Source organism: Podarcis muralis, chromosome 3 (genome assembly GCF_964188315.1).
Source record: "Podarcis muralis chromosome 3, rPodMur119.hap1.1, whole genome shotgun sequence".
NCBI lineage: Eukaryota > Metazoa > Chordata > Lepidosauria > Squamata > Lacertidae > Podarcis > Podarcis muralis.
The window spans coordinates 1,656,305-1,668,437 of NC_135657.1; the positions used below are offsets into that span (position 1 = coordinate 1,656,305).

Sequence of the window (12,133 nt, forward strand, 5' to 3'; positions counted from 1 at the left end):
GGAACACACACCACAGAGATGGCAAACACTTTCAAAGCAGCAAGACAAGCTATGAGCCACCATCTCTCTGGCTTCCCCTAAGCCCAGAAAACAACAGGAGCAAGGATCTCGCCTGGTGGCTTAGGACCAGGCCGTCTGAAACAGTATTTCCCCCATATGAACGAGCCTTTGAGATCTTCAGGGGAGGCTCACTTGGTAGGGACGTCTCGGTGGCTGTTCCCAGGACAACTTTGGAACTCCCTTCCTAGAGAAGCCAGACAGGCTCCGTCCTTGTCTTTCCATTGTCAAAAGAAGATCTTGTTCCGACAGGCCTTTTTTGGGGAACTGTTTTTTTAAAAGGAAAAAGCTTTTAATGGTGCTGTTTTTATTATCGATAAATTTGTTTCTTGTACTGTTTTAATTCTAGGAAGAATTAAAACAATATTCAGACCTTGAGTCCAGGTCTGGGGAAAAGGAATAATAAATAAATAAATAAATAAATAAATAAATAAATAAATAAATAAATAAATAAATAAAAATTTATTTGCACAGTGCTGCCTTCAGATGTCTTCTGAATGTCAGGTAGTTGTTTATCTCTTTGACATCTGATGGGAGGGCATTCCATCATCATCATCATCATCATCATCATCATCACCATCTTTCTCCCCAGCCAGCCCTAGCAACCTGGTCAGAGTATGGTGGCAGAAGCTGCAGCCATTTTGCTAGCTTCCAGTCACTAATTCAGCATCTGCAAGAGCAACCCCCCTCCCCAAACTGTTTCCACAGCAGAAACGCCCACAGAGATTAGGAGACAGAGATGTTAAAAAGCTTGGGAAATTTTTTTAATTGAAGTTTTATTTCATAATAGGTTCTCTTTTTTTGAAGCTTTGTTGTTTCCGTTTTTAAATACAATAAATATTCACCAATAGCATTTTATGGAATGGAATCCAAATCCATTTGCAAGACTGTCAACCTCAAACAATGTACATATGAGACAGACATGAATCCTGATGGAAGCGTGAAGAAGGGGTGGCGAAGAAATCTGCCGCGAGAAATGTACAGGTTTCCTATTGCAATTTTCTCTCGCTAATAATAATTATGGTCTGTACAGTCCGTTTGTTTTGACACAACCCAGCCCTTGGCAGAGTCTGGCGCAACCGGTGCTTTGCAGAATACCAGCCGGAGAGACCCCCCCCCCTTTTGTCAGAGGACGGTCCTTCCTGGCAGAGAGAGCACCATCGAGGCCCAAGGGACTGAACATTCGCCCTAATATTTAGCGGGGGACAAAAGAAGCAGCGAGCATTCAAAATGTGACCCCCTACCCCAATACAATGCAATACACTGGAGAGAAGGAAGGATTCCAACCTCACCTTTCACGTGATAGCTTAAAAATCAGCTTCTAAAAAAAGAAAAATCGCCAGGGCCACGGAGACCCAGAAGGTAAACTGGTCCAAAATGCATGCATGGTTCAGCCCCGTTCCCAATTGCCTGCATTTTCAGAGTAAGGCTGTAACGCAGAGAAAAGGTTTCGGCTACTTTCCTCCCCAACCGCAAGAGATCTGAAGTATGCTGTTGAAGCCTTCCAGGTGAGAGCTCTCGAGTCCTGTCTAAAGGGGTGAGCTCTGTACCGAGAGCCCCATTTCCAATTCTTGGGGGAGGGGGCGCAAAGATGCTGTCCCAACTTGCTGCATGGGGAAGGCGACGAAGGCCTGAACTACACCGGCAGGGCGTGTGTCTGTCCTACGCAGAGAAACAGACCAATCCAAGATAGCAGTGGAGCCCGTTGAGTGGGGAGATTGCAAACAGGAGTATCTAAGTTTGGGGCGAGAAACCTTGGGGGGGGGGCCCATATCTTGCTGGACTCCTGCTCACATCACTCTAGACAATGCTGGCTGCGGCTGATGGCAGCAGGAGTCCAGCAAGATTGGGGGGGGGGCACACAATTATTCCCCACCCCTGCTCTAAGTTATCACGAAACATCTTACTTCCTAGGATTGCTTTTCAAATGAAAATGGCACTTTGGAATAGCTGCCCAGCCCCACACGCATGACTTGCACACCCACAGCTGTGGAGACTCATGCGCTGAACACCCTGCTCTGAAATCAAGGCGGGGGGGAGGGGGAGGCAGCCGAGGAGCAGCCTGGGTTGAAGGCCAGTTGTCACTCAGCCGCCAAGCTGTTTGCATCCAGCTCTGATTCATCTTAGTCAAGCCTGCATTTGGGCTGGGGTGGGGGGGGGGGGAGAGAGAGGTGCTTCTGCAAAGCACAGGGACTTTCTACATCTAGACCTCTCTGCCTGCTAGGGAGTTTCTGAGCAACAGGGAAAGCTGGCCGTGTCTCTGTGCAAACCACTGCTTGGACTACAGGTTGCTACTACCAAAGCCTGAACCTTACAGGATTGCAGGGCACTGATTTGGGGTGGGGTGGGGTGCTGTGCCGCTCCCCGCAGCTCCTTTCCCCACGCCTCCGGAGAACTGCGTCTGAAAAGTTTGAGCCAACCAGCAGCGCATCCGCAGCTACACAGGCAGCAGTAGTGAATCAAGGCAGAGAAAGGAAGATTTCGCTCTCAGGACGTACAAAAACGCGGGGCAGTGATTTCTGACGGCGACAAAGGACTGCAAAATGTGGAGCAAGTACTTTAAGGAAGTGTCACGAGCGCTGCCTCAGATGCCCCTTTCAATCGCAGAGGGAATATCGGAAGGAGAAGGCGGGTTCGGGTTCGGAGAGGACTCCTCAAAGCGTTTTTACAATCACCTGCTGAGAGTGGCAGCGGGCACACATTCACCTCTTCAACATGCAATACCTTTATTTCGAAGAATATTTGAGATGAACACAAAAAAACCCCTGATGCCACCAAAACCCGAGACAGAATTAATAATGGTTAAATGGTGCATCGGAGTCCCTCCCAGATTGCCGAATGAGCTTCAAACAATAAAGATGGCGAAACAGCAGAAATTAAACCCGTTTCCACAGCTGAAGATGCTACGCTGTACTCCCTTTAACTTGGAAAACTACTTTTCCAACATTCTGCTTAAGACGGCCGACCTTTTCTCCAACTTGAGGCAAATCTTCTTAAGGCACCAGGTTCCTTATCAAGAAGCCTAGATAGGTAAGGGAAGCCAGGTTTCTTTTGAGAGGCGACAGCCAAGCAAAGCCTGCCTTGGGAGACGCCAGGAAGTTAACACCTTTTGTCCTTTCGTCCACTCAGTGCCGGCCTGGCCCCCTCTGGACGTGCGCCTTGGAGCATGGACGATGTTTCCAAGGCAGCACTTCAAGGAATGATTTAGTGAGTCACATCATTATCGTCATCTCGGCTTATGCCATCAGGGCCTGTGCAATTTTGCCACCAGTTACTGTCAATTTGAGAACCCCTGCTTCCAAAGCAAAGAGAGAAAGCAAAGAGGAACACATGTTCTCACAATGATTCATTAGTCAAATACACACACACACAAAATAAAGGAGACCCTCCCTCTGACTCAGCCGCCTCCAGAATTGGAAACCGGCTCTGGGGTGGGTCTAACTCAGTGCACCAAAATTATCAACTGATTGCTGCATTTCATTTCGGCTGTGATAGCATCAAGTATCCAAAGCACGTCTCGTTTCCTCTGTACACCCAACTTTTTCTGTGCAAAATCATTTAATTAAAAAAAAAAAAAGTGAGTGAGTGAGAGAAGTCTCCCCAATCCCCATCTCTGGTTCACCTTTTACAGCCATGAAAACATTCACCAAACAAGCGAAGAATGAGAACCTGTTTCTGTTTCATCACCCATGCCCAGAGGCCAGCGCTCTTTCCTGCTGGCTTCTTGAGAGGTGCCTCACTAAGGGTCAGAGCAAGCTCTTCCCTTGCTCATAACACACCAAAAGAAATAAAAAAGGCATTTAAAGTGTGGGAAGAAAAGAGAAGAAGAAAAGGATCTATTTACAAGGGGCTGGAGGCAGGAAAGAGCACTGGCTCCTGGATTTTCACATTGCTTGTTGACATAATGATTTAAGCTTGCAAAAAGAAAGGTTAAATAGTCATTTCACAATTCCCATTTCTCTCTCTCTCCCCAGAGTGGAATGTGTCATCCACAAGAGCGGGTCACCCCCTCTCATTTTAGGAGCAGAAGCCATAAGCAGCCCCTGCCCGCGGAATCACGTAGGAACATCCTTTGCTGCGCTTGGGTTTCCTCCAGGTGCCACCGTTCCAAAAAAGTTGGGTTTCGGCTGCCCTCTTCATACCAGGACGCACAGGCGTACCCACCCCAAACACAAGGCTTGTTCATGAAATTAAACAGAAGAAGGGAGGGGGAATCGGCGCAGACTTCACCATCACGCAGTTCAAGCAGGGTTAGGATGGCTGAACACAACATTTGGGTAACAAACACAGAGGAAAGCCACCTTCAGCTACTAAAGCCGGGCATGGAGGCAAACACAGAGCTCAGTTGCCGTTTCGATGAAAGCAGATCTCGATTATTTCCTCTAGAGGGAAGCAGAGCTACTCAGAATGGACCCACATGGAAGGGTTATACGCCTGACAAAACAGTTCTTGGAAACAGCCGGTCTCCCACCCCAAAGGTTATCCCACAGAAGAGTGTCGCTTGCCGCAACGTAATTCTGCCGGAAACGTGAAGGAGGGTCGCTGTTTTGCTCTCCAGAGCCGCTCGGACAGGGTGGGCTGGAAGGCTCCTCCTCCGTTGAGTGGAGACAGAATCTGCCTGGTTCAACATCTGGTTTGGCCATGCGGAAGCCACAACGGGGGTGAGTGGAAGGAGAGGAGGAAGTGAATGGAAGGATAATATAACCTACATAGAATAGTCACGTTTTCACTGTGTGATTCCCGCCACCAAAGCCCCTTCCTTAAAGCAGCTGATTCGTTCAAGCCACACACACAAAAACCCCTCTTGCGTGGCTGGGTCCACGGAGAGCGGGCCACGCTGTCCTCAGCGTAACCTGAAGATGTGTTGCGGCAATTGTGTGGCTTCAGAGACGCCCCTGGCGCCCGTCTGTGGTTTTTTGGGTGTCTCCCTCGAGAGTTCTGGGTGGCATGGACCCATGCTTGGTCTGGAAGCATCATGCTGGTTCAGGACATGTTCGCGGTGGTTCAGCCCCTGCCCAGACACCTGCGCATCCGTGAGAGAGGCGGTGCAAGAAGGGTCCGTCCCTCTGCAAGGCTGCCAGGCTTCGTTGCCACCCAAAGTGGGTCAAATTTTAGTTCCGTGGTGATGGCTGAAGTGTATTTACATGGGGGGGGGGGCTGCGTTCACAGAGCCCCTGCAGGCGGTGGGCCGGATTTCTTCTCTCCCGCCTCCACGTCTAGTCAATCGGAGCTGGGCTTTCGTAGCGAGAAGGGGCGGATGTTGAAGTGCTTGCTCAGCTGGCTCACCTGGGAGGGGGAGAAAGCAGAGGTAGAGAGAGCGGGCAAGGTGAGGGGGGTGTTGTTGCAGGAAAGCAGACACCTGGCTGTGGCCCCCTCCCCTCCAAGCTCCATCCTTCCTTCTCCTCTGCCTGCCTTCAAGTTCTACATATACCGTATTTTTCGCTCTATTAGACGCACCGGAACATAAGACGCACCTAGTTTTTAGGGGAGGAAAACAAGGAATAAGAAAGCAACGCAAAGCCTCCTGAGCTAAGAGGGAGCGCTCCTCCATCTTTGCACAGGAGGCTTTGCGGGGCTAATCCTGAAGCCAGGAGAGCAAGCGGGAATGGTGTGCACTGATCCCTCTTGCCCTCCTGGCTTCAGTGAAAGCAAGCCTACTGGCTTTCCCCCCACCTCCCTCAAGAGCCGTGAGCTCTTTAAAGGGAGCATGGCTCTTGGGGGCTTTTCTGGGAGGTGGGGGAAGGGACAGAGCCGCTGATCTGGCTTCTGGGATAGCCCCTGCGGAGGCTGCGCACGGCTAAACAAGAAGCCAGGACAAGCCAGCGGATCGCTGCGATCCCGCTGGCTGTCCTGGCTTCTTGCTTGGCCGTGCGCAGCCTCTCCCGGGCAAGGGGAGCCTTCATCCCCTGCCCGGGAGAGGCTGTGCGCGGCTCTTGGGGGCTTTTCCCTGAGGAGGGCAGCCCTTCTCCCTCCTTGGGGAAAAGCCCCCAAGAGCCGCACACACACTCCACGCAGCTCTTTAAAGGGAGTACTGAGCAGAGCCTCCCGCCTGCATTCACTCCATAAGACACACACACTTCTCCCCTTACTTTTTAGGAGGGGAAAAGTGCGTCTTACAGAGTGAAAAATATGGTAACACTCCTTCTGCAGGGCAGCTCCACTTACCCCTCTGCTCTGCCCAGCAATTTGCCCCGTATTTTTTTCCTCACCTCCTCTGCTCCTGGGCAGAAAGACGGGGAAGCAGCACCCCTGCTTTGCAGGGGCTGGAGTAGATGGCCTTTGGGGGTCCCTTCCAGCCCAACAGTTCTAGGACTCTGTCTGCTGTTGCTGCCCCAGAGCATCATCCTTCGTCTCCCTTTTCCCTCCTAGGGGCAGATTCTAGCTAATATGAAAGCGATGGATTCCGATTGGTTGGCCCAGAACTACATGGGCAGGAAGTCAAAGGTAAGGGGCCGATGTTGGCAGTTGCTGTGAATGTGCGTCCTCCTCCTTTATAGCCTCCCCTTTGCCTTGCCTGCAAAATGGAAAGGGCCTGGGGCAGAGGCAACATCGCTGAGGAGGAGATGGTTGGAGCTGGATCAGTGGCTCCCAAACCTTTCCCCAAGGACCACTTGGAAAGTGCCGAGAACACAGAACGTAAGAAGGCCCATTCTAACACTTCTATGACCTTCCCTCCCTCTTGCTCAACTGCTAAGAAGAAGGGATAAGAGAGCAAGCAGAAGAAGTTAATATGCTATAAACCAGAAGGGGAATTTGGGAGAAGTTGGGGGGCAGGGGATAATCGGGAATTTATTTTGTCAGATGTGATTATGTCAAAAATGTAAAACCCAATAAAACCTGAAGGAGTGTCCCCACCCCCATTATTTTGCCCAGACACTGAGGTCCAGCTCTGAGGGCCTCCCGGCAGTTCCCTTCCTTCAAGAAGCCAAGTTACAGGGAACCAGGCAGAGGGCCTTCTCGGAGGTGGCACCCACCCTGTGGAACGCCCTTCTAGCAGATGTCAAGGAAATAAACAACTATCTGACTTTTAGAAGACATCTGAAGGCAGCCCTGTTTAGAGAAGCTTTTAATGGTTGATGGACTATTGTATTTTAATATTTTGTTGGAAGCCACCCAGAGTGCCTGGGGAATCCCAGCCAGATGGGCGGGGTATAAATAAATTATAATTATAATAATTATTATATATTAAAAATTTGAAAAGAAAAAAGAAGAAAAAGAAGATGGGCTGAGTCTAGAAGTGAAGCCACCCAGGGTGTGTTGCGGCAGAAACGACGAGACTGGCGGCATTTTGATCTCTGCCTGCCAAACCAGCACCGGGTCCTTTGTCGAGGCTCAGCTGAAGGGCTGCCACAGCAGATGAGGCCAGCCCCCAGCTCAGCCTGCCTCAGAAGTGCTGCTGCCACAAGTCCTCTAAAGCGGTGGCTCGTTCTGGAGAGCAAACCTCAGGTGAGCCCAGGCCACAGAGAAGAGATGGGAGGCTATGGCTGGGCTCTGCGGCAAACTGCGGCAGGCAAGGGTGGTGCTGAGGATCCTTTGCAGGGCACTCTGTGCCACACAGGACGCGGGTGGCGCTGTGGGTTAAACCACAGAGCCTAAGACTTGCCGATCAGAAGGTTGGTGGTTCGAATTCTCACGACGGGGTGAGCTCCCGTTGCTCGGTCCCTGCTCCTGCCAACCTAGCAGTTCGAAAGCACGTCAAAGTGCAAGTAGATAAATAGGTACCGCTCCGGCGGGAAGGTAAACGGCATTTCCGTGCGCTGCTCTGATTTGCCAAAAGCGGCTTAGTCATGCTGGCCACATGACCCGGAAGCTGTACACCGGCTCCCTCGGCCAGTAAAGCGAGATGAGCGCCGCAACCCCAGAGTCGGCCACGAGTGGACCTAATGGTCAGGGGTCCCTTTACCTTTACCTGTGCCACACACACCCGTGCCACGGGATCACTTACCACGCCGACTCCGTAATGGATGTGCGCCACAGTGATGAAGGTGGTGAGCAGGTAGAGGAGGAAGGTTTCGCTCTCCGGCAAGACGCCCGTCAGCACCACGAAGATGACCAGGGCCAGCGGGAAGAGCAGCCAGTTGAGAGGCTGGCAGCGGGTGCTGCTCATCTGGCAGACGATCAGGCGGCACTGGGGGGAGAGGAGGAAGAGCTGGTAAGGGAGGACCAGGATGGGAGGAGAGGTCCGCCCTCCAAGGCAAGGCACTGCTCCACCAACAGCTGCTCCAATCCATCCAGGGCCATTTCCTGGAGCACCACTGAGGGAGCCGCTCTAGAACTTCACTGCTCCAGAGGCACCGCTCTAGGGCTTCTGGCAGAACTCTACTGCTGCAGCGCAGACAGATCCTCTGTAACAGAGAGTCAGTCCTACACTCAGGGTTCCCCACCCCGAGGCAAAGCGGCTCTCCTCCTGCCCCGCCAAGCCCCTCTGCGCACGCGTCTCTGCAGCAGAAGGAACTTACGGAAATGTTGGCAAACGCCGTGCCGACCATGAAGTAGAAGAGGCGGGGCTGGGTCTCCAGGATCTGCGTGGGCGAGTGGAAGATCCAAATGGTGCAGAGGATGAAGAGGAGGACGGGCGAGAGGAAGGGCAGCATCGCCTCGTAGAAGGAGTGGTGCTTCAGGGTGTTGCTTCTGTAGGCTCTGAAAGGCGGGAGAGGCGTCAGCAAGAGGTCGCGTGCAGGAGCGTCGCTGGTCGAGAGCTGGTGAGGCTCGTTCGACAACAAACACCCCAGCCTTTAGTGTCCCCTGCTCAGTCCTGTGGAACATTCTGCCACTGGAGACTGAGCAGGAGCTTCTGTGCCAACATCTGTTGAAAACTTTTCTATCCTGCCAGGCAATCACAAATGCATCCTTCCGCAATGGTTAACTGATGTCCGTTTTTAACTTTGTACGGAACCGCTTTGATTTTTTAAAATGACACAGCGGTATACGAGACTTTTAATAAATAAAATTTTCAAAAAGGGGGTGGGGTGGTCCCATGAAAGGCAGCTGGGAGCACTATCAGACTAACTCTGAAGGAGGCAGAACCTGATATAGTTCTTCCAACGGGGTCTCATCTGCAAGGCTGCAGTGTGGCCAGCAAAATTAAGATTAGGGCTGAGAAGCAAAGCCCCCTCCATCGGGAGCAGGCCAGCCCCATCAGGCCTCCTCTCCCCTCAAAGGTCACCTGGGGCAGCCAGTGCCTCGGGCTGCCTCAGTGGGAGAGACAGAAAAGCAGCAGGGCTCATTCCACCAGCTTTTCCGGAGGTCCAGTCCCTGCACCGGGCGCCTCCTGCCCCTGAACTGGGCCAGCTGGTCATTAGAGGAACAACTATTTAGAATTTGGTACCTGAGTTTTCATTTTCCTCTTCCCTCCCTGTCCCTTTCTCCTTGCGTGTTGTGGGTTTTTTGGGAGGGCAGCATAATTCTGCGAGACGGTCTCGTTTTGATAGTATGTAAGCTACTCTGTGGGGACGCGGGTGGCGCTGTGGGTTAAACCACAGAGCCTAGGACTTGCCGATCAGAAGGTCGGCGGTTCGAATCCCCGCAACAGGGTGAGCTCCCATTGCTCGGTCCCAGCTCCTGCCAACGTAGCAGTTTGAAAGCACGCCAAAGTGCAAGTAGATAAATAGGTACTGCTCCGGCGGGAAGGTAAACGGCGTTTCCATGCGCTGCTCTGGTTCGCCAGAAGCGGCTTAGTCATGCTGGCCACATGACACGGAAGCTGTACGCCGGCTCCCTCGGCCAATAAAGTGAGATGAGCGCCGCAACCCCAGAGTCGGTCACAACTGGACCTAATGGTCAGGGGTCCCTTTACCTTTACGCTACTCTGTGAGCCTTCCTGGCTGAAAAGCAGGGCACAAAATCCTCAAAATAAATAAAATAAAATACATATAGGAGGCCTGGCTTTGCCCAAGAGGCCTGGCCCAGCCGGTTGAGAGAGAGGGCCCAGCCAATCTCTCTGCTCCATAGCCTCAAAAGCAAAGGCTTGCCTCTGGCATCACTCGTGCCCCTTTTGCTTTCTCAAAACTCTCCCCACTGGGGGAGACACTGAGTGGCGCTGACACCCCAGCAGAACTGGGGCAGCCAACCCCATGGGGCGCTGACAACCGAGCTCAGACAGGACTTACTTGTAGTAGTTCAGCAGGCTCATGGGGAGGGTCACAGTCAGCGCGCAACCTAAGGGAGAGAGAGGAGGGCCGGGTTACGACTCAGGGCACGCGTTTCCCTTCACACAAAGACAGACGCCGCCACACAGCAAAGCCTGTTCCACAACCCTCACTCGGATTTGTAACAGCAACTTGAGGCAGGGGAATGCGAGTGTCTCCGAAAAGGGGGGAGCAGCTGCTGGTGAAAAAGGAAGCTTTAGTTGGGCTGGCTCAACAGCTGCACACCCTGCAGTGCTGGCCATTTCTATCTTTCATGGAAGAATGCATTTGCTTTGTTCTGTTAATACGGCTTTAATGGGCAGTGTGCAGAGGTGAGTTGTCTTGAGGACCAAAAGGCAGGCTATAAAAATAAATGCAGTGGAACCTCGGTTCTCGAACCGCTCCATTCTCGAATGTTTCGGCTCCTGAACATCAAAAACCAGGAAGTAAGTGCTCTGGTTTTTGAACATTCCTCGGAACCCGAACATCCGATGCAACTTCTGATCTGCAAAAAAGCCTAGCTGTCAGCCAAACAGAAACCGCGCCTCGGAATTCAAACATTTTGGAAGTCGAATGTCTTTCCGGAAAGGATTATGTTTGACTTCTGATGTTCCACTGTATTTCACATTGAGACTGTTCGGGTTCCTTTTTTTCCAACATCAATACAGCAAACCCCCCAAAAGTTGAATCAGTGCAACAACTTAGAAATACTGTGGATTCCTGAGGTCAGCAAAGGCGGGTAGGAGATGTTAAGAAGAGCTCTGCCTGTTCAGGCCAAAAGGCCTTTGTTTACCCCAGCATCCTCCACCCCAGCTCTGAGGGTCTTCTGGCGGTTCCCTCACTGCGAGAAGCCAAGTTACAGGGAACCAGGCAGAGGGCCTTCTCGGTAGTGGCATCCTGTGAAAAGCCCTCCCTTCAGATGTCAAGGAGATATAGAACTACACAACTTTTAGAAGACATCTGAAAGCAGCCCTGTATCGGGAAGTTTTTTGATGTTTGATGCTTTACTGTGGTTTTATAACTTGTTGGAAGCAGCCTAGAGTGGTTGGGCCAACCCAGTCAGATGTGCGGGGTACAAATAAAATCATCATCATTTTATGCTTTGTGGCTTATTCATTATTTTGCATTTTAGTTTATAGGAATCAGAGTTGGAAGAAACCCCCATGGGTCATCTAGTCCAGGCATCCCCAAACTCGGCCTTCCAGCTGTTTTGGGACAATTCCCATCATCCCTGGTCCTGTTAGCTAGGAATGATGGGAGTTGTAGTCCTAAAACAGCTGGATGGCAGAGTTTGAGGATGCTTGATCTAGTCTAACCCCCTGCAATACACACTCAGTGTAACCTTACCCAGGACCTTAAGATGAAAGACCAAGAAAAAACAAATAGCAAATAAAAAACTAGGCAGATTTTTTACTAACATTGTAATTATACAACAAATTTGCCCCAGACCAGCCTCAATGAAATCTTGCCACTATCGACAAGTCCAGAATACCTCAGGGATCCTAAACAGGGTCTAAAATTCTGGAGCAAGCAGTTTCTCAATTGTGACCCAGTTTGTGTACGCCAAAGAAAGGGTGCGGGGAACACATGGCAAACAAAAGGAAGCATAGAAAGCTGAACATGGGATTATGGCACTGTATGATATTAGGAAATTTTAAAATACAGGCTTTTAGAGGAAGCTCCTTACCAAAGATCATTGCAGTGAATAGGTCTCTATACAAGAAATTGAAGAGGAAAGGGTTGTACCAGGCCTCCACTCCCACAATAGACGTCACAATGTACACGATGGAAATGGTCTGAAAAGTAACCAGAGAGAAAGAGAGAGAGAGGCAGAATTGCAGCATCTGGAAAGACTCATCCGGCCAGCTGGTGTTTGGATAGAATGGCTTAGCGATCAGAAAGCTCTTAGCTACTGTTATGACACCGCGCAAAGGAGCCTGGGCTTATGC

At 51.1% G+C, this 12,133-nt stretch overlaps 1 protein-coding gene across 2 annotated transcripts in view; it reads right to left on the bottom strand.

The window, feature by feature from the left end:
• Positions 1-799: 799 nt before the first annotated feature.
• The window catches only part of SELENOI (selenoprotein I), a 54,636-nt gene continuing 43,302 nt past the window's right edge, over positions 800-12,133 (bottom strand). For both annotated transcript variants that reach the window (XM_028725291.2, XM_028725292.2), the window contains exons 6-10: positions 11,872-11,980; positions 10,167-10,215; positions 8,517-8,697; positions 8,003-8,185; positions 800-5,343 (exon numbers count right to left, since the gene is read on the bottom strand). In XM_028725291.2, coding sequence (XP_028581124.2) covers positions 5,221-5,343; positions 8,003-8,185; positions 8,517-8,697; positions 10,167-10,215; positions 11,872-11,980 — 645 coding nt within the window. In that variant the 3' untranslated portion in view covers positions 800-5,220. The remainder of the gene's footprint in view (positions 5,344-8,002; positions 8,186-8,516; positions 8,698-10,166; positions 10,216-11,871; positions 11,981-12,133) is intronic.